Genomic DNA, 25,275 nt, shown 5'->3' with positions numbered 1-25,275 from the left:
AGAAGAAAGCAGTGGAACGAAGCTTTTACTCCCAGTCATTTCTGTAAAACTTATTTTGATCAACCAGCCAGATAGGAGCTCTCCTTCTGTTGCAGTTCTATAAGATTTCTTTCTTTCTGTGAACTGAATTTCTTCCCCTGTAATGCAGAGGGAGTCATAATTGCATAACAGGATTGTTGCCTCATGATATACTAGAATAACCTGTACACCGAAGAGTTCTATTTAGTATTGTCATATTGGTACAGCTTTTATTTTTAATTTTCACTTTGAGGTGGTTAAGTTCGAGGGCAGGGAGCACTTGGGGCAGTTCTGTCTGTGCCCTGCAATGCCTCACCCGGGCCCGGCCCATCGTAGGCATTCAATGCCTTTTTTGAAATGAACTGAATCCCAGCCAGGGTTGCACACCCCTGACCCTTGTCATGCCCTCAGAGCAGGCACTGTCATTGGCAATCCTTTTCCATAATCGAATGTCAGCACTTGAGAGGACCCTGGAAGTCGTCTAGTTTCATCCCTTTCTACCTAACAAAGTTGAGAAAAATGCAGAGTTCCCAACTTTTAAATAAGGGTGGGATTCAATTCTAAGCTATGCATTAACTGTTGTCCCTGGAGGATAACCTTCCTCCGCCCTCTCGACTTTATACTCTTTTGTGCAGGAAAAGGGGGTATCTCCAATTAAGGCTTCAAGGAGATGAGGGAGGAAAAGGAGAAAGGAGGCTAGTTTCCAACCTGTGCCCAAAACGCAAAAAAAATTCCCGATTATAACGAATGCTCAATTCATCTGGGAGACAGAGAATAATGCTAGGGAACAGGACCAGGGACATCCTTTTCTCTTCTCTGAGAATATTATCTTTCCTTTAAGAAAAATCAACACTTTCCTTTCCTTTCAGAATTTTTTTTTCTAAGTCACATTTGCTCTACAGACATAGAAAACAAAGCGATGGTTACCAAAGGGTTTGGGATTAACATATATACACTACTATATATAAAATAGATAAACAATAAGGACCTACTGTATAGCACAGGGAACTACACTGAATATTTTGTAATAACCTATAAGGGAAAAGAATCTGAAAAAAATATATATATGTATAACTGAATCACTTTGCTGTACACCTGAAACTAACACATCATTGTAAATCAACTACACTTCAATAAAAAAATAGATAAATAAAATTAAAAAAAAATCAGATTTGCTGATTTTTCAACCAGGCTTCTCCAAAATTTTAAATCAGAAATGGTTCCAGTCCCTCTCTCCCCTCTTTTCTAGCTCTAAACGCATTTTCCACCCACGTCTATCCCATTGCTGTGCCCCTCACCTGTCTTGAGCGGCAAGATGATTTTAAACTGAGAGGCAGCCACACATCTGGACACATAGCGGTGAAATCTCTGTCAGCTGTTCAGTGGGAATGGGGGTGCAAAGCCCACTGACTGTCACAGAAGTCAGAGATGCGAAAAGTCTCTCAGAAAAACCAACCTTATGCCTTCTGCCTGAAAAAAAGAGAATCATTCCTCTCACTTCATCATACAGCCAAGGATACCAAAAAAAGCCTGCAAAGCCCCATCTCCACCCTTCCAGTTAATCAAGTCTGAAAAAATTCCTGGAAGCAGAACAACTAAGGGAGGTTGCACTATGAATTGTCAAGGGCTTTAGAATTCCTGTGATTTACAGGGAAGAATGAAGCCGCTCTGCGCATGTTGAAGGTGCACGGGGTTCTTAATTTACGGTTTAGGAGTTGCAGGCTGTACTACAGCAGTAAGCCTACTACGCTACTGAATCACTGCCAAAGGTGACCTTTAATGGAGCCTCCAGAGGTCAAGCAGTCTTTTCTCTGCGAGGCAAAGAGTTCTTGGCTTCCCAAGGCTCTTTTCGTTGAACACAAAAGAAAACCACTTGAATGAGCACAAACTAATGCAGGCAGTTTGATGGAAGGAAACAAGGGCAGGAAATGTCATCCAGCATCACGAGGGAACGGCAATGGAACTGGCAAGTCAAGGCCCATAGTGTTTTCTTTTGTAAATAAATTTATTTATTTGCTTTTGGCTGCGTTGGGTCTTCGTTGCTGTGCGCGGGCTTCCTCTAGTTGCAGCGAGCGGGGGCTACTCTTCGTTGAGGTGCGCCGGCTTCTCATTGCGGTGGCTTCTCTTGTTGCAGAGCACCGGCTCTAGGCGCACACGCTTCAGTAGTTGCGGCACGTGGGCTCAGTAGTTGTGGCTCACGGGCTCTAGAGCGCAGGCGCAGTAGTTGTGGTGCACGGGCTTAGTTGCTCCGCGGCATGTGGGATCTTCCCGGACCAGGGCTCAAACCCATGTCCCATGCATTGGCAGGCGGATTCTTAACCACCGCGCCACCAGGGAAGCCCAAGGCCCATAAGATTGATCCACCCTCTCTGAAGACGCATGGTAGCTTCCCGTCTGCTCGCTCCTTCTCCTTCTGTAGACGGATGATGAAATAAAAATTCCTGTTCTAAGGCAAGTCCAGGAAAATGTAAAACATAAAAATTTTTCTCTGCCCTTTGGCCTCCTCTCTCCCCTCAACTGTGCCATGTGTGTCTGCATTATGCATTGACCAGACCTCCCCACTGGCAGAAACACCTGCTCAGCCATAAAGAACAACCTTCTCCTAGCACCACGAAGATAACTCCTTCGAAGGGAACCTTTCATAATCTAGTAAGGAGCCACGATGACCCAAGACTCACTACTTACTTTGTACACATAGACCTGGATTGTGCAAACTATCTGTGTCATTTAATGCACAGCCCTCTGTCTCAAAAACCTATGTAGCTAACTGTGCTTTGACCTCTAACAGGCAGAACAGTTCTCGGAGCTTTCTGAGAAGCTGTTCCTGGGTTATAATCCCCAATTGGGCTCCAATACAATTTTCTATTTCTTTCTTAGATCGACTGATTAAATTTTTGTCGACTCCGACCTTCTCTGCTTTGGGAACTAGGAATCATGGGAGCTGGCTGGGCTCCGTGGGCCCAGACGTAGATCTGAATGTCTGTGGGAGGACAATGCTGCCTTACAAGTGTTTCTGACTCCCCTGGACTGTGGCCTGCGCCTCTCACTACGTTGATCTACGAAGTGCTTGTCTTTTCTGTGCTGAACTCACTTAGCCTTTCAACACCCTACTCTCTGCAGCACTCTCTTTCCTCTGCTCCTGTGACACCACTCTCTCCGGATTTCCCTCCTAACGCTGACTTCTCCCCAGACTCCTTTATCAATATGCCCCACCACTGAGTGTGATGTCCCTCAGGGCACTGTCCTAGGCCTTTGCTCTTTAGACTTTAGACTCCCCGCCCTAAGTGATCTCAGCCACACCTACAGCTTCAGTACCCTTTACTTGCTTCACCTCTTTCCTAAGTTCCAGACCTGTACATCCAACTTGCCCGGTCCATATTCCTACTTGGATGTCTCAGAGGCACCTCAGAATCAACTCAGCCAAACTTCCCAGTCCCTCAAAACTCCTCGTCCAACATTCTCCACTCAGAAAACGGCTCTACTTAGTTGTTCAAGCCAGAAACCTAGGAGCTACCCTCTATTGCTCCTGTTCCCTGCTTCGCCTCCATCACCCATTCTCCCTCCTACACCTCTCCAATCCATATAACCTCACACTTGCGTTTAACCCCTCACCATCTCTTATCTGGAGCGCTGCAATGAGCTCCTGGCCGGTTTCTCTACATCCATTCTGCCCCTCCCTCGTTCACTACTTTGAAATTTTGAGTCTTACCACGTCACTCAGCTGACTTCAGAGGCTTCCTACATCAGTAAAATGAAGTCCAGAGTTCTTCTCAGGACCTCCATGATTTCTTGCATGGTCTCCAAGGCCCCACTACCTATGTGAACTCATCACGTGTCACTCCTGCCTCACTCACTGGGCAGCCCTCACATTTCAGTTCTTCAGAGATACCAGGCTTTTCTCACCTCAGAGCCTTTGCATGTGTTGCTCTCTCCTTCTGCCCACACCACCTCCCTACCCTGCCCTTTCCACCTTGCTGAGCCCCATTCACCCTTCCAGTCCCATCTTAAATGCCCCCTCCCTCTAAGAGCTCCCCCGTTAGAGATGCCGTATGTGTGTTCGAGAGTATTTGTGTGCCTTTGTATTTTGTATATCTGGCACACTGCATTTCCCTCTGCCAAACCTTCACACTTGTAATGATTCATTTCACTCGTTCATTCATCAACTTACACAGAATCCCTGCTTGTGCCAGGCACTGTTGTAGGCACTGGGGTTGCAGCATAGAATGGGAGAGATTCCTGCACTCAGGGAGCTTCCATCCTTTGTAATGTTTCCCTCCACTATGTGATTTTTAGTTCCTCGAGGAGAAGGTCATGCTTGTTTTGCTGGCCGCTATGTTCCAGTGTTTAGCACACTAGCACACTGTCATGTGAATATTCAGTAGACATTAGCCAACTGTCTGATTGGCTTACTGAAGATACTACTGGGCACATAGTAAACAAATACATGTTGAATTAGACAAGTTCATTCAAGCAATCACGTCCACAGAAAAAGGTAATATTTCAGATTTATCGTGATGGTTTTCATTGTATCATTTGATTTTTAGTAAGGAATTATTGGTTCTCTTATTCCTGTTAACCAACATAAATGAATAAATGAATAAGACAAATTATTTCAGAATGAAAATAAAGTTAAGAAAAGCTAGGATGGCTGGAGTCCAGTGGGCAGGGTAAATGGTGCAAGAGGAGGTGGTCAGAAGCCTGCTCACAAAGCAATGATTTAGGACTTTTTTGTGGTTTCAGTGGGGAGATATCCGGGGTTTTTGTTTGTTTGTTTGTTTGTTTTGCGGTACGCGGGCCTCTCACTGTTGTGGCCTCTCCCGTTGCGGAGCACAGGGTCCGGACGCGCAGGCTCAGCAGCCATGGCTCACGGGCCCAGCCGCTCCGCGGCACGTGGGATCTTCCCGGACCGGGGCACGAACCTGCGACCCCTGCATCGGCAGGTGGACTCTCAACCACTGAGCCACCAGGGAAGCCCAATATTGGGGTTTTTAAAGCAGACAATAAACATGATCTGATTTATAGTTTTTGAGAAAATGACCCTCTGCTATGTGAAAAATAGGCCAAATGCTTTTGGCCCTCTTGGCATTAAGACCTCTTAGAAGACCAAGGACCACTATAGGAAAAAATAAAATTGTTTTGCTGTTCAAAAATCTGACTTGATTTGGGGTTATTACATAATTAAAAAGGTATATGTTGACTTTAGTCCTTTTTGGTGAGTTTCAAGTCCTCACCTCCAGCAAGGGGACAAGTCTCTCATTTTACTGGACATTAGCCAGTTAAGGGGCCATAACTCTTATCAAGTCTGTTTGTTTATTAACATGAGATCTATTTATTTACTAATCATTGATAAATATGACCCGTTTGATGGACACTTAAAAAGAAAAAAAAAAACAGTAGGCTCATTTCTGATAAACATCTCCCTTCAACGGCTACAAAGTACGTAACATTGTCACCAGAGCCTTCCTTCTGAAATTCACCGATGCATCTGACATTTGTCACACTCATTATTTATGAGCAGTGATCTATGCAATAGAAGTGAGAGTCATCCTTAGGGACACATCTGCCAGTCTTATATTTGAAACTGCTTCTCTCCAAGGAAAAAGAAGATTTCTGTTTTCTTATGTCATTAAAAAAAAATGTATTGAGGTAGTTTTAGTCCGGAGCCTTCTTAAAGCGTGGGATAATGACTCTGCTAAATCCTACTGGAAATAAAAACACATCTACAAGCTATGGAAGAACAGAAGTCACAAGGCTGTTTCTTAAATTAAGGAGATGGCCTGCTGGACCAGATGAATAGGGGCCTCTTGATAAGATGAAAGATATACCAGATGCATTCTCCTTTTCTTATTTAGTTGCAACACCATTAAGACATGGTGATGCAAGTCAGTTAACCTTTTAGAAGCCACATCCATAGACAGCAGTTAGCAGTAACCGTGTACAGAGCCAAGAGCACTGAAAATTCTTTTAAGTTGGTGCTTTTAAGGCACCGACTCTTAGCCCCTCAGCCTTCTGACGCCACTTCAGCTTGGGCAAAGGACCAGGCCATTAACCTTAGAAAACACCTAAGCAGTAAGTTCAGGGCATTAGTGGCTAGAAGGGAATGGGATTCAAAGCCCTCTTCCTGCTGGAGTCTGGGAGCCCTCACTTGCTCCCTGCTAAAAGCCTCCCAGCCGGAGGCTGCAGCTGCAGAACTTCTGCTGCTGCGTTGGTGGGAGGAGGCCCTCTTCAGTGGCAGGAGGTTGAGGAGCCCTGATAGACCCACGGAGACGAGGCAGGTGCTTGAGGCAAACTCAGGAGGAGGTAACCCAGGGAGCCCTGGCAGATGGCAGGGTGCTGGGGCAAGAGGGGGACTGCAAGAGGAATTAGGGGCTGGCAAATGGTCTGCATGGAAGGGGCTAGGATCAAATAGTGGGGACCCTGTTCCTGGTCTGGACACCAGAAGTAAGACTCTAATACGGCACAGCTGGGCGACAACGTGGGACACCAGTTTACAAATATTGGGATACCAGGCAGAGCCCTAGGTAAGAATCCACTTCCCAGTCTTGGAATTCGGGGTATGGGGTTGGCCCAATAAATAATACTGGGAGAGTCCATCTTGCCACTAAAACCTGTGAAGAAGGTCAGAGCCTCTGGTGGGTCCGAGCCTGTGGATGGGGTTAAACGCTCCAGCTGTGGGAGCAGAGCACTCTGAGGGGTGTGGAGGGGCCCCCAAGGGGCAGGCACAAGGACCAGGCAGGTCAGTCTTTGTATCCCACCCCTTAATACAGTACTTGGAATAGGCAGATGCTTAATAAGTAGTTATTGCATTATAACCCCGAACCTAGTTCTGAAACGTAGCTTTTTCAAGAAACTCATCCTTATGGATCTATTTATTGAGTCATTAAAAAGGTTCACTTTGGGGCTTCCCTGGTGGCGCAGTGGTTGAGAGTCCGCCTGCCAATGCAGGGGACACGGGTTCGTGCCCCGGTCCGGGAGGATCCCACATGCCGCGGAGCGGCTGGGCCCGTGAGCCATGGCCGCTGAGCCTGCGCGTCTGGAGCCTGTGCTCCGCAAAGGGAGAGGCCACAACAGTGAGAGGCCCGCGCACCGCAAAAAAAAAAAAAAAAAAAAAAAAAGGTTCACTTTGATAACATCCCCTTTTCAAACTGTCCTGGAAAAGGTGACACTGTTTTATCTGAAAAACTTGAGCCCCACATTTGGCCATATTTCTCGCGAGCCGACAGTGCCCCATGGGCCTTCCTCAAAGGCCAGCTGCTGGGGAACACGGCGGGGAAGAGGTGAAATGTACACCTGTGGCACCTGAAACAACATTGAGCCCAGTCAACCCTGTGAGTCATCACAGACCGATAAGGGCAGCCAGATTCCATGACTATTTTAAGAGTCAACATGTTTTACAGCTAAAACAATTTCATGGGCCCCAAAGTGTCAACTGTCTGAGGGATGGCAGAGAAACCATGGCTGAAAAGTCCACCCCTGCAGCAAGTCCAGAAACCTGCCTCTGACCCTGCCTGTTGAGGGCTCAGGGCCTCCAGGGTCCTAATTTCTGAGAGCCTCAATCACTTACTGGTATGTGCAGCTTCTCATATGGGAGAAAAAACATAGTAACTACTATGCAGAAATACGGTATTGACAATATTGTTAGTAATCATGTTAGCTGATATTAATCAAATGTTTTCGACATGCCGAGCCCCATGTATTATTGAGTCCTCACAGCGACCTTATGACCTAGGTCTCGTGGTGTTACAGGAGAGAAATAGGGTTAACAGACCAAGGAGTGGAAAGGGAAGGCAGTAAAAAGGGTCAGAGGGACTGCACACTGGACTGAAAGGTAAAAGTTGAAGACAATTATATTGTTCTGCTCATTTTCTCAATGTGGAACCACAGGGCATTATAGGTAGCTAGCAGGCATACCCTCATATTCTTTTATTTTTTCCTTCTTTTCTTCCTAACCAGTGAGATTTTCACCTTGGGCGCACGCGCGCGCACACACACACACACACACACACACACACACAATCAGTCCTCACTACACACATGAAAATTATCGAACCACCTTATCTGTCTCACCTTATTCCATTTTTTTTTGGCTACGCATGGGCTTTCTCTAATTGTGGCGAGCAGGGGCTACTCTTCGTTGCAGTGCATGGGCTTCTCATTGTGGTGGCTTCTCTTGTTGCGGAGCACAGGCTCTAGGCGCGTGGGCTTCAGTAGTTGTGGCACGCGGGCTCCGTAGCTGTGGCTCGCAGGCTCTAGAGCACAGGCTCAGTAATTGTGGCGCATGGGCCTAGTTACTCTGGGGCATGATGTGGGATCTTCCCAGACCATGGGCTCAAACCCATGTCCCCTGCATTGGCAGGCGGATTCTTTTTTTTTTTTTTTTTTTTTTTTTGGCGGTACGCAGGCCTCCCACTGTTGTGGCCTCTCCCGTTGCGGAGCACAGGCTCCGGACGCGCAGGCTCAGCGGCCACGGCTCACGGGCCCAGCCGCTCCGCGGCACGTGGGATCTTCCCGGACCGGGGCACGAACCCGTGTCCCCTGCATCAGCAGGCGGGTTCTCAACCACTGCGCCACCAGGGAAGCCCATGGCAGGCGGATTCTTAACCACTGCGCCACCAGGGAAGTCCCTGTGTCACCTTATTAATGGGAGCATTTGTCCCAGTGACAGTCTCCCTAGTTTCAGCAGACCATGAGTCAAACCCACATATTTAAGGCACAATGAGAAAGGAACAAAGCCATGACTTGAAATATCTTATTTCATCCAGGCAGGATTTCTTCTGCAAAGGTCTCATGCATTGGTATCATACAGAAGTCAAATGTTTTCCTTCTTCCAATTTATCCTTTCGTTTTTCTCCTCTCTCACTCAGTCTTTGAATATATTTCTGTCTTTGTGTTTATGCAAAGACATGCATGCATATGCCTAGAATGTGATATCTCAGAGGTCCCTGGTGTAGGGAAAAAACACAGTGGAGTCAGAAAGACTTGCTACAGGTCTTTATAAGCTATATGACCTGGGCCTCTCTGAGACTCAGTTTCCTCCTTTGGAAAAGAGGTAAAAAACACCTTTCTAAAGTGGTTGTAATGCACCTAACATATTATAGATACTCAGTAAATGGTAGACATCATTATTACATCAACTGCATAATATCAAAGCAGGATACGATATAATTTGCTCAGAAAGGCAGGTATGAGATTTGCCTCTGACAATCAGCGATAAAAACACATTTCATTTGGCCTAAGATGTTGTATAAACCCCATTCAAAAACTAGTCTGTCCACGGAGGGTAATTATATCTGTCCATTGGGGGTTGAAGCAATGTGGCCATGTCCATCTAAAGCTGACGGGTGGTCATCCCCATCAGTGTCCCTTGTCATGGAGCTCAGTTAATGCTGAATTCAATTATTCACACTGATGGAAAGAGCAGAATCACAGATAATCCAAAAGAGCAACTACTGTCTAAATCATTCATTTGCTTTCTTTTTCGTAACAGCTACCTTACATTATTACTTAGATCTTGGCTAATGTCAGCATTCTATAAGAATATGTATCAGGTGATGGTGAAAAGAAACTCATAACCTCTCTCACCCAGACAGAAAGCTCTCCTTAACTTAAATAGTACTGCATAAAATTTGCAAGGTAACTGGTGGTGGTCTACCACCTTGTATTGTATAGCACAATAATTATATCACAGCAATTCCACTCAAATTTTAAAATACTTCCTATGTACACATCAAGGACCACCAGTCTAGTCTAGTCTAGTCTGAACTAGCTCATTAGGTTAGTGTGGACACAGTGTTAAGGAAATCAGAGGGTGCGTTTTTTTTCAGAGACTAATTACCATCTTTCTTTTGGTGGTCCTACAAAAGTCTGTGACAGGGCGCCTGCATGACTCTGAACACTAAGGTGAAAAGCCATCAGTCCTGCTGGGTAAATGCCACAGAGACACGTGTCCTACCGATCAATGCGCCCTAAGAATCATCTTGTCTAACTGCCTTATACTATCACAATGTCACCAATGATACAATCATGATACAATGCTGTACAAGGGACACTGTGAAACCCTCAATGCAATCTTAATTTGTGTTCATTCAACCAAAATCGTCAAATGCCTACTAGGTACAAAGGACTGGCCTCCTCATTGCTTTATCTACAACAGTGGTTCTCAAAGGATTGTATGCGTCCCTGGGGGTCCTTTCACAGGTACACAAAGTCCTCCCCTTCCCAACTACATATCTGTGCAAAGCTGGACTTGAACCATAGATTGAAATGCAGAAGCAGATAAGAGAATCCAATTGTTTTCTATGAACTTAGACATTAAAGAGATTTGCAGGGACTTCCCTGGCGGCTCAGTGGTTAAGAATCCACCTGCCAGTGCAGGGGACACGGGTTCGAGCCCTGGTCTGGGAAGATCCCACGTGCCGTGGAGCAACTAAGCCCATATGCCACAACCACTGAGCCCACATGTCATAACTACTGAAGCCCACGTGCCTAGAGCCTGTGCTCCGCAACAAGAGAAGCCACCATGATGAGAAGCTCTTGCACCGCAACGAAGAGCAGTCCCCGCTCACCGCAACTAGAGAAAGCCCGCACGCAGTAATGAAGACCCAACGCAGCCAAAAAAACAAATTAATTAATTTTAAAAATAAATAAATAAATAAAGAGATTTGCAAAAAGTAAAACAATGCCACTCTTCTTACTCATTTTTTGGTTTGTTTTGGGAAGCAGTTATTTCTCATTAAAATGTTATTTATGTTAATATGTGGTGCATTTATTATTTTTTTAATGAATTAATAAATATTTTAAAACTTCCCTAGTTTTAATTTCTAATATGATAACAATTGATAGCTATAACCCACATAAAACAAAAGATCTTTAGAATTTTCAATAATGTTTAAGAGTATGAAGGAGTTCAAAGGCCAAAAAAATTTGAGGCCACTATTCTACATCTATCTTACTTAAATCTTACAGCATCCCAATTCCCTTTCCCAACGTTGTCTTTACAGAACTCATCACTATCTAAAATTATTTCATACGTTTGTTATTTATCTGTTTTCTCCATATGCCAGTCATTCACTTATTTGCTCTCAGATCCATTCCCTACATAGGTTTCCCAGGCCCCTTTACCCCGGCAGGAGACTGGAGGAGGGAAGCAGACACCCAGGTATTTCTCCCATGGTCCTCCTTGGCCTCCAGCAGTGCTGCATCTTCTCCTTGGTTCCAATTCTGCTGAACAGGCCATGCTCCCAGCTCCTGCGGCACAGCCCCAGCTCCCAGGTGCTAGTCATCTCCTCCCCTCACTTGGTCTGTCCAATCCTAGGGAGTAGGAACTTGCAGCTCTTGTGATTGCACTGGTACCTCACCATCCCACTTTGACATTTCAGCTCTCCCCACACTTTGGGGAAAGGAACTTACCTCAGTTTCTTCATTTGAAAATAGGGAAAATGATAATGTTGACTGGGGCTGCTTTGGGGATTAGAAATAACATACACACAGGGAATGCCCTCAGAGTCCAGTGGTTAGGAATCGGTGCTTTCACTTCCAGGGCCCAGGTTCAGTCCCTGGTCGGGGAGCTAAGATCCCGCAAGCTGCACAGTGCGGCCAAAAAAAAAAGAAAAACACATAAAGGACCTCGCATGCTGTTGGGCCCAGAATAGGTAATAAACGTTAGCTAATGTTATTATCATTACTGTACTTAAACTTTGGAATTACTGCCTGACATAAAATATGGAATCTATTGATCTCAGCGAGGTATTCAAGTCTTGATTATTAACTGGCATTCTAATGGATGTGAAAGATTATTCTTTTTCCAAGATAACTACTGTAATTATGACATGATCAATAGCTTTTCTCAATTTTTATTCCAGTTGGAAAAGAAATTTACAGCGAATACTGCAGGAGAAATTCTCCTATGTCATGAAGCATTACAAACTGCAATAAATCAGTGGTCTTCCCTTTTTATATCACCATGAAAAGTAATAAAGCCCAAATGTATTCAGCACTTAATTCTCTACCAGGAACTCACTAAGAGCCTTGTGTGCATTACGACACTTTCTCACAACATTACAAAGTGGGTATAATTATTAATACCCCTACTTTCCACATGAGGAGACAGGCTCAGAGAGGGTCAGGGCTTCCCAAGGTCCCAAAGCCATGAGAGGAACAGATTTGAACCCAGGCTGATGATGAAACCTTACCTGTATACTATTTTTAGAAAGCAAAATAAAGTCATCATAACACAATCCATGTGTTATGACAGTTATTGCTCACAGGGACTCTGGTACATATCATTAACATATTTGCTCACCTTTCTTTTCAAAGACACAGAAAGACAGATGCCCTCAGCTGTAGGCTTGCCCCCACCCCCCACTTTGGGATGGTGAAATATGAATGGTTTATCTGAAGGCTGAAACTGGTAAATCCCCAATGTTCAACAACTTTCTTCCCTCTGTTCCTGGAGGCCATGGTAGGATTCCCTGGCTGGGCCAGGCGACCCAGAAATGTTGAAGGAAGTCACCCACAAGTAATTCTTGGTGGTCCTAAGCTGCTGAGGTTCCATTGTACTGCCACACCAGGCATTAGGGCTCTTTCACTTCAGCTGGCCCAGAAACCAGGCAGGAGCCAGCTGTTGCCGGCAGAATCCCGGGGGTGACGGCAGAATGAACGCTTGACTATCAACTGGAGATTCTCCCTTAATTCACCACTGCTCTCCAGTCCTAGGATCCCGGGCCAGACAACATAGAAACACTGAAAACCTATTGCTTAATGTGAAGAATGTTTCCTTTCCCTGAGAGACAACTAACAACTCCAGTTCGTCTCTCCATGAAGACAAACATTTTAACTTCCAAAGGCCTGCTCTAAAGATCAATTAGACATATCACTAAGGAGGTATTCACACACTAAAAGGATTCTTTGCCAAACTGTCTTTAAAATTCTCTCTGAGAAATGAAAATATCAGCCAAATGACAGAAATTCAACTGCCTCACAATTTTCAGGAAGCTTCTGTTCTGTAATATGAACTATACAGCATGAGTCAATCAATTTACACTTACATAGTAGTAATTAGTTCACCATGTGTCTACTTGATGCAGAGCGTTATGCTGGGTGCTGCACCCCGTAGCAGAAACAAGAAGGTGGGATTGGCTTTGTGCAGGCCTCATATGCTGTTCATGTGAACATCTTCTCAAGTTCCATCCGGGACCCACCTGGTTCCAGCCGTCAAGGCCAAGCTAAACATCCCATGAATGTTTACTATTTCTTCTAAAGGTTCCATAAGATATAGCAGAAGATGAAGGGCATGTGAATCGACTCCACGGCCAAATACTTGAAAGAAGTATGGATTTTCATCCTACCTTCTTTCCTTTCTTACCTTAATTCACCTGACAAGTCTAATTCATCACACTGATACCATGTGATACTGAGGGGATAACATCGAAAGCATACCTAGTCTATGTCTCCACACTGTGCTAAGTATTTTAAATGTAGCACGTTATTTAATTATCTCAACAGTCCTATGAAGTAGATCCTTTTATATGCATTGTACAGATGAGCAAACAGGCCCAGAGAGTGAAAATTTTCTACTAAAAGTTGATAACTGGGATTCAAACTCAGGTCTAACAGAGACTAATGCTTTTGTTCCTTTTTACCAACACCCCACCTTCCCGAACTGGCTCATCTTCCCACAGCATCCATTTCACCAGAAGACTTAAGAGAAAGACATGATTACATGAAGGAAAACATGGATAGAATTATCATTCAGAATATGAATTTAGCATGAGTTTTTTTAAGATGAAACACCAAAATGTTCTTATATGCAGAGGCCTTAACAGATACTACATGTCCTAAAACCTACAAAGGTCTTTTAAAAGAAAAGCTTGAGATTCACTCTCCACACATGGAGATCTAGGGCAGGACAAAAACTCAACCTCTCTTCAAAATGACACTGTTTAAGGGTACCTTCTCTATCTAGAGGGGAGGCAGAGACTGGTGGAGAGGGCAGAGAGAGAAGGCCTCTGGTGTCAGGGCCGTGCTGATACGCCCTACTCAGATACACAAAAACCTGTGCTCTTTAAATGTCAGCTGGCACGTCAGTGATAATCCAGCGTGCTCTTGGGCATCTCATCCTCACTTCAAGTGGCTTATGCAACTGTTCCTTCCAACTCCATGTCTGTTCTGGGCAAGAGTTCTGGTTAACTCATTTTTCTCCATCCCCCTGCATTGCCGGATGCATTTCCACATCCCCTAAGGCTTAGGTGCTGAGCTGGCTTGCCTATCCATGCAGCACTGACCTCCGCAAGGCAGCCTTCGTTGACTAAGGTAGGGCACCATGTCCACAAGCACCAACCGAGAGAAAGCAGCATATACCCCCCAACCCCCATTACAGCCTTTATTTTTCATCTCTGTTTTCCACTGAGTATCATATAGCCCAGTTCCCTTCCCAGCTGATGCTGAGATGTAACGACTTGTCATTTGAGATATGGCTCATTAAAATTACACAGCACGAGTAATGGAGACCTCAGTGCAGGTGGGGACAGCAGGTAACTAGCCTTAACTTACAGGGCAGTCTCTAGGCCCTCTGGGCTCCCCTCTCCACTCCTTTTCTCTACTGCTTCTTAGCACACTGGTGGCCCTCACCATTTTCCAGAGGTACCTCTTGGGATTTGTTGAGTGGGGTGGTTATTTACCACTGTTCTTATTAACTCAGCCACCAAGTCACTGCAGTATTGGGTTAACAAGGCGGAAGTAGGGAACTGTGTCCCTCCACAAGACCATCAATTCGCCGGCGGCCAGCGGGGGTGAGGAAGAGTGGAGTCAGCTGTTTCTGCATGGTTTCCATGAATAGACGACTGAATACACTAGGGTAGCATCAGAATCTAGAGAAGGCAAGTTCTTACCGCGAGCAGAACTTTAAGAGTTCCCATCAGGGCTTCCCTGGTGGCGCAGTGGTTGGGAGTCCGCCTGCCGATGCAGGGGACACGGGTTCGTGCCTCGGTCCGGGAGGATCCCACATGCCGCAGAGCGGCTGGGCCCGTGAGCCATGGCCGCTGAGCCTGCGCGTCCGGAGGCTGTGCTCCGCAACGGGAGAGGCCACAACAGTGAGAGCCCCGCGTACCGCAAAAAACAAAAAACAAACAAACAAAAAAAGAGTTCCCATCAGTAAGGACCCAGTTTGCATCGGATGCACCGCCCTGTCTGTTTTCACATCCTTCCCTGTGAATGCTGGGTTGATCGTAGGACATTTCCTAAGGAGGATTTAACACGTGATGCAACAGGTAGGGGTAAATCAAGGGTATTGTTGATTCTGAGCTAAGAACATCACAGACACAAGATGTTGGAGTCGCTGAGAGCACAGCCTGTAGAGCTGGGCTACTTTGGGTCTGAACCCTAGCTCTGCTTGTGTGACCCTGGGCACGTTACTTCATCTTTTTCATCTGCGACATGGACCTCATAATACCTGCCTTACGGGGTTATTTTACAGATTAAACGACATGATGCAGGTAAAGCGTGGAGGGTAGTATGTATTCAGAAAATTGTAGCTTTATTATGATGCCTTCCCAACGAGTAAATTCTTAGGGGGCCAGTTTATCAGATCCCAAAGGCAAAACATGTTTCCAGAATCTTAGAAAAACTTGCCAGTTCAAAAGGCAATCTTGGAGGCTTCGTTCCTGGGCACTGTGAACTATTTCCCCATCGTCTTGAGAGGTCAAATCCAGGGCAGCTCACCCAGCACTGATTTTAATGAATGGCTTGTGTCAGATGTGACTAGTAAGCTATCTCCCCTCTTCCCCAGCTAACCTGCACCCAGTCTCTGCTGAGGTTTGCCGGACTGACACTGGACGTGGGCACATTCAGTACTCAGTCTTCTGAAAACCAAGCAAAACGATCCTTCCTAGTAGCTTTCTGTCTAAAGGGTTAAGTGTTCATCCCTGACACCAGGAGTTGGTCTAGCTCCTAGAGAAACACTGAAATTTCCCAAAGTCTTGGAAGGTATTTATGACCCCCATCAGAGAGCAATTCAGCAACGATTTTTTAAAAATCATGTTGATTCTCTTACAATGTGTCTTGCTTTTTTCTGGGGATACCGTTCAGAAGTTATCTAGTGGGATCCAAGAGTTTTGGTTGACAGTTAAGTAGAAACGTATGCAGAGAGAGAGGCAGCTGACACACATTTGTTTTTTTAGCACCTCTTATAGGGGCTTATGGCTCTGGGCTGGGTGTTTTTACTCACACTGCCTCATTTAATCTTTACAACAGTCCTGTGAGATCAGAATCTTTACAGAGAGAAACGCAAGCTCAGAGGTTACGTGTTTACCAATGTCACACAGTATCTTGTAATAGCAGAGCTAGTCTCTGTCTACAAGCCCAGGGCTAGTCCTACCACACTGTAAATATATTTTGGTGGCATACATGCTGTCTTACCAGTGTTACATAGATTTATATAAAAATAAAAAACCAGGAGGGAGACAATAGAAAAAAAAAGTTAAAATTTAAAGGCTAATTATAGACTCGGTTCCCCAACATCCCATGTCTGAAAAGCTCATTCCTATGGACGTTTTTATAGCCTTATGTTTCCTGCCACAATATTTTGAGAGGATGAAACTCAGCTGTAGTCTCATGGACACACTCCTCAGGCATTTCAGGGGTGATTATTTAAAATAGGGGCAGGGCTTCCCTGGTGGCCCAGTGGTTAAGAATCCGCCTGCCAATGCAGGGGACAAGGGTTCAAGCCCTGGTCCGGGAAGATCCTACATGCTGCAGAGCAACTAAGCCCGTGCGCCACAACTACTGAGCCTGCACTCTAGAGCCGCGAGCCACAACTACTGAAGCCCACGTGCCGCAACTACTGAAGCCCACGCCCCTAGAGCCCGTACTCCACAACAAGAGAAGCCACCACAATGAGAAGCGTGCGTACCGCAACGAAGAGTAGCCCCCGCTCACCGCAACAGAGAAAGCCCACGTACAGCAACGAAGACCCAACACAGCCAAAAATAAATAAATAAATTTATTTTTAAAAAGAATCTTATTTAAGAAAAATAATAAAATAGGGACAAACAGAAACAAAGAAAAGAATCAGTTCTTTAAAATTTATACCGAAAATCAGCTTTTCTGAATTTTTTCCCACCCTAGACAACCTCCTAAAACCATGATTGAGAAGCCTTTCACCACGTGAAGGAAATTTGCAGAATAACGATTCATGCTATAAATGGTAGTGGGTGACAAGGGCATAGATTTTTGGCCACTCGAGCTCAAACCCTGACTTCTAAATGACTGATTAGCTGTACAACCTTGGGAAATGCTTTGCTTGTTTAAATGTCAGCTTCCTAACTGGTAAAATGGCATATTTAATTCATTCAGTTATTATAAGAATTAAGAAAGATTAACAGTAGCATGTATAGCGCCTGGCACTTAGCAAACTCAATACATGTGAGTTCCCTCCTGGCTTCTCTCCCTTCCTTTGCTTCCTCTGCTTGCTCTCCCCTTCCCTAACACCCATTTATTCTAAAACCATAGAGGTAGGTGAGATCATGTCATTATTTTTTAAATTCCTCCTGCTCAAAGACTTTTTAAAAACATGAGTTGGAGGAGCGCTAAGTTTTCCACTCCTTTTTTTCTGTCAGATGTGAGATTTAAGTCCTATTATATAACAGAAAAACAGGGAACCTGGGGGCTAGAACATAAAAATTATTGTAATTAGACAGGCAATGGAATTTGAAAAAGTGGGTGGCTGTGCTTTCTATTTTTCAAACGTTACCTCTAAAAGTGGCTAAAGAGATACAATCAAAGAGGAGGTGGCCCTTGCTTCTGAAGTTACTGCTGTCTTGGGAGCGTTTGCAGGAACATCTGTTGGCTTTTTAACAAAGGAAGCTGGGAAGGATCAAGGGAGACTGGAGGAGACTCTGGTTCACGAGGGAGCCACATCTGTTTGGTATTCTCCCAACTGAGAAGGCTCGACTTCTGAAATAGCCCGGGTATCCGAGTTAAACCAGAATCCAGAAACAGATGAAAGTTTTTCTTTCCTCCACGTTTCAATGGTAGAGATCAACAGCTGTTTATATCCTTTAATACCTAACTAAGGGTGAAGCCTTCACATCTGTCTGTATTTTCCGGTTCTAGTTCCTCGGATCACAGTGGGGAGGAGGGGAAGTTTCAAACCCTCCCAATTCCCAGGCAAGAAGACAGAAATATGCCCAGGATTCAACGCTGTAATGTGAAGCAGAACTCCCAAATTTCTCATCCACCCAGGGTCTGCTGTTGGCTGGGAATTCCTCTTTTACTTTATCCTGACAGACATCTTGATCATTTCCATGATAATGACTCATGGCAGCACGAAGATCAAAAAGAAGGAAAGTAGGCTGGAATCAGGGGGAGGAAGAAGAGGAGGAAATGAATTCTCATAGAAAAAGCGGCTCCCAAAAGGCACGTTCTTACAAAGACAGCAACAGTATTACTGTCTGAGGACAAATAGCAGAGGTGAGCAGGATACGAATGCAGACCCTCAGGGTGATGGTGGACGGTGGTGGTTTTTACTGACCCCTAACATTTTAACCTTGGAAAAGTTAAACAGACAAAATTAAACCCTGTGGAAGGCAAGGTACGGGAAATACCCAGGAATGGTGATAAAGAGATTCAAAGACATTTGTTTAACTTCACTTTGATCACCAGCACCATACACTTTATAAAGATTATTTTTCCATCCATCCATCCATCCATCCATCCATCCATCCATCCATCCATCCATCCAACAACTTATAAGGCACCAGGACAGGACTTAGTGCTGGGATATTCAAATGCATAAGACATATTCTATAATTTGAAGGGGCTTATATTCTAAAAGATGACAGTCTTCACAGAGGAGATGGTATAAAGTTCATTTTTTTAAAAAAATTTTTGGTCACGCCACCAGCATGTGGGATCTTAGTTCCCTAACCAGGGATCGAACTCGCGCCTCCTGCATTGGAAGCACGGAGCAGTCTTAACCACAGGACCACCAGGGAAGTCTGAGATGGTATAAAGCATGCATAAGAATTCACTAGAAGGGGCTTCCAAAGGAGAGAATGACATGGATAAAACCGGAGAGGTAAGAAACAAACTGTTCCTGGGGAGGATGAAAAGCATTCTGGGTGGTTACAATAAACAAGAGGGGTGGGAGGAGCTTACCAAAAGTACAGATTCTTAGGCCTCACCTAAGAGATTCTGATTTAGTTGTTGAGGGGGAGGACCAAGGAATCTGCATTTTGAGAAGGTCCAAGTAATTCTGATACAAAGAAAAGTTTGACAACTCTATATAGATGAACATTTCCCAAAAGATGCTAATAGTGTTCCATTAAAAAAAAAAAGAAGAAGGTACCAGGTTCAAATTAAGATACACTACTTACTAACATATTCTTTTCTTGGACATGTATAATGCACATTAGTATATTTAAAGTCCTGTAGTAAAGAAATCAATTTCACTCTGCATTTCCCAAATTTATTTTTCCATGGGAGAAAAAAGAAAATCACAGTGCACCTATTAAGAGCTCCCAAAACAGTTTTGTACTGTGCGGCACAGATTGGGAAGAGCTGAAATAGAGGATTCTGATCAGGTGAGTGTTCCCCAAGCACACTGAATGGCTAGGGAAACCATCTAGAAAAAGAAAGCAAAGTCAATCGCTCTGGGGGATCTGGCGGCATGCAGTGATCTCCTCCAAGCAAAGTCTAAAATCACCTATGATGTTCTATTTTCCAGGGAGATGGCCAGAAGCTTCCTCACTCTTAAGTAACACACCAGGCTCTGTGATGTTATTTCTGGTCAGCAACTCTATGTGGTAACCACAACTGCCAGAGAGAACAGAAGTGCCCAGAGTTCAAAGCGTCAAAGAAACAGAAGGGGAAGGGCAGCAAGGAGGGATCCTTGCCCACATTTATTTACCTTTACTGCCGTCGTATGTTCTGCAGAGTCATTGGCAGTTGCCTGTAATGCTTTTGGAAAAGACAAATTCCTCCCAGCTCCAGAAGAAGCCTCTGACAGTCAATGAAAGTGCAAAAAGACATGAACCTAGGAAACTGCTACTCCTCCAAGGCGCCAATTATACAGCCAGGGGAGTTTCTGAAACCTTCCTTCTTCCTCATATGCTGGTGAGCCAACCAAGGGGGGTTGTGCTGCCATACACCCCAGTCCCTGCCCTAACAAGGGCAGTAGAAAGTATGTGAGGAAACTGGACAGGTCAACACGAGGATTCTGAGCAGATTGGTTTGTGTGCTGAATGTTTCAAGATGGACTTACTGCCCTAATCAATTTATATACATTTTTTTTCTGGTATAAACATAATTACTTCCATACAGCCCACTTCAACTTTCCATATGCCACATGGGGACACACATGCCCCATCTAAAGGTGATTTCACCAATGTGTTTCAAACGCTTCTTTCTTTTAATACCCCAACTATCTCAGAGCTTTTCAATAATATTTTCCAGCAGCATAAGTATTTTTTCAACCATTCCACAAATAGTTCCTGAATGCCTAAAAGGTTCCAGGGCACCATGCTAGGTATCACAGGTACATCAGTGCAAAGAAGAGAATGCTCACCCTTACTGAACCTAAGGCCCTAAAAACTGAATTCTGAATTCAACCTGCCAGGCTTGCAGATTCAATGATCAGCAGCATAAAGAAATATAAGAGATAGGAAAGGTCTGGTCTCTCCCCTTGAAGAATTTTATGGCTCAGAGCACAAAGCAAACAAAAGCATTTGCATTTCAGGTGTCCGGGTTGGTCTAGCAGCTACACAAGGGTCCAGAGTTAATAGTACAGACTGAAATTAATACCTATGATCAGGAGAGGGGAGAAAAGAATGCCAGGATCTTATTTCTCCAAAATGCTAACTGCCTGTTTGCTTGATTCCCAAACAAATCCACGGATTCTCACACTGGGATTTTTTACCCTGAGAGACGAGTACCAATAATTGCACCAGAGTTAATGTAACTAGCTAGTTACTTAGCTCCAAATTAAAAATTTTACCAGGAGCTCTGGGTGGGTTCGGAGTCTAATCCTAATGAAGCCAATAAGATCAAATCCAACTTTTCATCAAGCCAGTGTTTCCCACTATTTAGGTCTACAAAATAATTCTAAGTGGTCTACGAATGATTTTTTTTTTTCAATAAGGTCCTTAGATCCGGAAAAGGAAATTGCTGCTATGTGAGTGATGGAATTTAGGGAAACACTGATATAGGTGCTATCCGGCATTCAAAGGCAGTCCCAGAAGCAGCCCCTGCAAACCTTCCAAGCTTGGGTGGGGAGTGACAAAATAACCAGGAAGCTGGTCATGGACTTACCCACACACGTTGGAAATATGTCCTCATTGTTGATCTGGACTTCAATCCAATCCATGAGAAGGTTCATGTACTGGGGGGCTGGCAGTGCAGTCGGCTTCTTGTACTTGAGGTCATCCTGCCACCGATACTCGTATTTGGGGCCCCCTGACATCACAGGGCAGGTCCGCTCAGTGCAGAACTCACAGATGGTACCGTAGATGAGGTTGATCCGATTGAAGAAGTCCACCACGTGCACCGCCACCCAGTCGTTCTGGTCCTCCCCGCTGGGCAGCTGCACAGCTGCCCTCAGGTCCACGCCTGAGTTGAGGGATGCCTGAGCCCGTTTGTGGAGTTCGAACCTCTGCGTGCCAGGTTCAAATTTCCTCTTCGGCCGGAAGGTCTTGTCCTTGTTGAACACCTGCTTCAAGGCTATGGACATGGTCTTCTCCTTCTCTTCCTTCCCCCTGCAGGAAGCAAAAAGGCAACTGGGACTTTTCAATGAGAGATCACAACCCAACAGGGTTTTCCACTGCCAGCCCTCTGGCCCCAGTCTTGCGGTCTGCAGCTTTCAATCTCTTTTTAGACAGCCCCTTCCATCTTCCTCTTGAATGATTTCCAGGGGAACCTCATGTTTCTTCCTAAAGGCAGGAGAGAAAAGGGTCTCATTAGTGTCCCGTTTGCATTTAAGAAATGACAAAGGCTTAGACCTGACTTCCATCTCACTTCTGGCTGTGCCCACTTCCATCCAGGTATAAGGACATGGAAGTGAAGCCAAACCCCTGAGAATCCGGATTGGTGATCAAATCATATGACCAAATAGCCAAAGGAGGAAAAGTATCACACCCTTTTTCTTCATGGCCTTGATCAAATCTCTGGAACTTTTCCCTGTGTGATCATAGTTTCAATGGACTGCTCCAAGGTGTTAAGGATGAGCATGTTAGTCAATGACACATCCCCATATGCTCCTTTTTAGAGCATCTGCCCCACCCTGCCACTTGCCCCTATTGAGTAAGCATACGGACACTACCCCCATCCTCCTGGATACAGCTGATTGGAGCAGGGGTGGCTATCACACCCAGCGGGCTTCCCCGGGAATTTCGAATCAGGATCCAGCCTTTGTTAGGCTTTATCCCTGAGAAGTGATGAAAACTGGGTCTGCCTGACGCTATTTGCAATAGCCAAGACATGGAGACGTGGAAACAACCTAAATGTCTATTGACAGATGAATGGATAAAGAAAATGTGATATATACATATACACATATATACAATGGAATATTACTCAGCCATAAAAAAGAATGAAATAATGCCATTTGCAGCAACATGGATGGACCTGGAGTTTATTGTACCAACGGAAGTCAGTCAGACAGAGAAAGACAAATACCATATGATATCACTTATATGTGGAATCTAAAATATAACACAAATGAACTTATTTACAAAACAGAAACAGACTCACAGACATAGACAGCAGACTTGTGGTTGCCAAGGGGGAGGAAGGATGGGATTGGGAGTTTGGGATTAACAAATGCAAACTATTATACATGTATAACTGAATCACTTTGCTGTACACCAGAAACTAATACAACATTGTAAATCAATGATACTTAAACAAATTTTTTACAAAATTGGGTCTGCTTGAGCCCTATTTGGACCATGTGTAGTACAGTTGAGAAAGCTGGTCTGCAGAGAGGGGAGGGAGGAAAGGGGGAGGTGTTGAGGAGAAGAGGGGGAAGAAGTGAAGGAGGAAGAGGAGAGAAAGAAAGATGCCATATGCACAGACAGAGAAACAGAGCCAAGGGCACAAGTGACCACAGGCAGAGGAAGACAAGAGAAAGAGAGACAGTGGGGAGAGAGTAGCTTCTTTTGTTCTTGATAGCCTCATAGGAACTGGTTCCATTTCCTCTTGAAGCCTAGATGTGTTTCCAACCCTTGGGACATATACATTTTTCTTGAATTAGTCAAATATCTCATTTTACTCCAGCTAACTTGAGTGGGTTGTTTCTTTCTAAGAACCCCTAAGTATGACAGCACTTATCACCCTTACAACATGCCATCCTTTACATCCTAAATAGTGCTTTGAGGCACTACCTGATAAAACTTTCTGTGATAACGTAAATGTTCTGCATCTTTTTTGTCCAGTATGGTACCCGCTAGCCACATGTGGCTACTGAGTACTTAAAGGGTGGCTAGTGTGACTGAGAAACTGAATTTTTCATTTTATTTCATTCTAATTAAATAATTGATTGACTTAATTAATTAATAATCCAAAAAGCCACATGCAGCTAGTGGCTACTATACTGGACAGGGCAGCTTTGAAGTCTTCAGTGCTCTCTTCTCCATCACCTCATTTGACCCTTTTAAAATTCTGGTGTGATTTATAGCAGATTCAGAATAGGTGTAGTAGATTTGTAGTAGGTATCATTATCCCTGGGTCTCCAAGAGATAAAATTACTTGCTGAACAAGGTCCCATAGTGAGTAGGGACACGGCTAGGATCGAAATTCACTTTTTGATTGCTAGCAAATGCTCTTTCCACGTAGCCTTATGTTCTAAAAAGTGATGCTCTTCAACCTGTCCCTCCTGCTGGTTCATGAAGCCCCTTTACCTACAGCTTCCATCCACGTATTCCCCAAAGACCACAAGTATCGACTGGCTGGAAGTGCAGACGATGTCCTGTGGCCTGGAAACAGAGAGGAGCTCACTGATCCATTCATGGGTCAAACCCTAGCAAAATGAGCCAACAGCTGTGGCCGGAGTCAGAAGAGTCCATCGTGGCATCAGTTAAAACGGACTTGAAGCAGGATCCACTGATCCACTCCTCTGTTACGCCACACTCAGACACGGCTCAGTGATGCATTCAACCTTAAGTTATTCCGGCAAAACAAAAACCAAAACCAGCTAAGACATTCCGACTGCCTCTCACAGGCTCTGCGCTTCACTCAGAACTGCTGATTATTCAGCTGAATGCCTCCTCTGGCCACTCCCTGCAGCCTCCCTGCAGCCTTGGTCGGCTCCCTCCCTCCCTCTTAAGCCCACCCTTCTTCCTATTAGGTTTTCACTGCAAGGCCATATTATCAGTGAGGTGTTCTTGTCCCTCCTCACCTGGCCTCGAGTGTACACACCCTCTCAAAGAGATCCGTGCGGAAAAGCGGGTCATGTGACACCCTGCCTTTGGCTGTCTGTGAAATCATTCGCGGTACTTCGGAAGATCACCAGGAAGGTTATCACCACACAAACTCTGCACACTGTAGCAATCTCTTCTTCAAAAGAATACCATCCCAGGGGCTTCCCTGGTGGCGCAGTGGTTGAGAGTCCGCCTGCCGATGCAGGGGACACGGGTTCCTGCCCCGGTCCGGGAGGATCCCACATGCCGCGGAGCGGCTGGGCCCGTGAGCCATGGCCGCTGAGCCTGTGCGTCCGGAGCCTGTGCTCCGCAACGGGAGAGGCCACAACAGTGAGAGGCCCGCATACCGCAAAAAAAAAAAAAAAAGAATACCATCCCAAAGGCTTAGCCTGCCTGAAAAGAGACTTAAGAAAGCCGAGGGCCTTCAAAGAGCATTTCCAAAATAAAAATATAAGCTAGAGGTTGGGAAGATAGGGAAAGGAGGACGAGAAGGTTTATTTTCTCTTAAAAGAGACAAGTCCCTCTGTATCGCAAATGTTTAATTGCTGACAGTAAAGCAGCAACAACCCAGCAGCCACGCCCTCATGTCTCCAGTAAATAAGACTTGCTGTTCTGTTATTCTGATAATGAGGGTACCATCAATCAATTCCCACGGTCCTCAGAGCAATCTCATCACCTTACATGACCCTCGTTATCACTAATTCTGCTGTTTCCCCAGGACCTGGCATGTCTGGGTGCACGGACACCAAAGTGGAAACCTTCCTCTGTACCAGTGCCAGGCTCTCATGGACACTACCAAGTCCCTCTGGCACCTCTGTTGAGAGCGTGTGAATGAGACAGATAATCATAG

General features: G+C 45.0%; 1 protein-coding gene across 2 annotated transcripts in view; it reads right to left on the bottom strand.

Annotated features, from left to right (window-relative positions):
- Window positions 1–25,275, bottom strand: part of MOB3B (MOB kinase activator 3B) — a 204,724-nt gene that overhangs the window by 105,850 nt on the left and 73,599 nt on the right. For both annotated transcript variants that reach the window (XM_027088954.1, XM_027088955.1), the window contains exon 2: window positions 21,322–21,938. In XM_027088954.1, the coding sequence (XP_026944755.1) occupies window positions 21,322–21,739 (418 nt within the window). In that variant the 5' untranslated portion in view covers window positions 21,740–21,938. The remainder of the gene's footprint in view (window positions 1–21,321; window positions 21,939–25,275) is intronic.

This window comes from Aethalodelphis obliquidens, unplaced genomic scaffold, assembly GCF_003676395.1.
Source record: "Aethalodelphis obliquidens isolate GAN/ISIS:26980383/991018 unplaced genomic scaffold, ASM367639v1 scaffold64, whole genome shotgun sequence".
Taxonomy (NCBI): Eukaryota; Metazoa; Chordata; class Mammalia; order Artiodactyla; family Delphinidae; genus Aethalodelphis; species Aethalodelphis obliquidens.
Note: the sequence above shows the minus strand (reverse complement) of the source record. Positions and strands in the feature narration are given on the sequence as shown.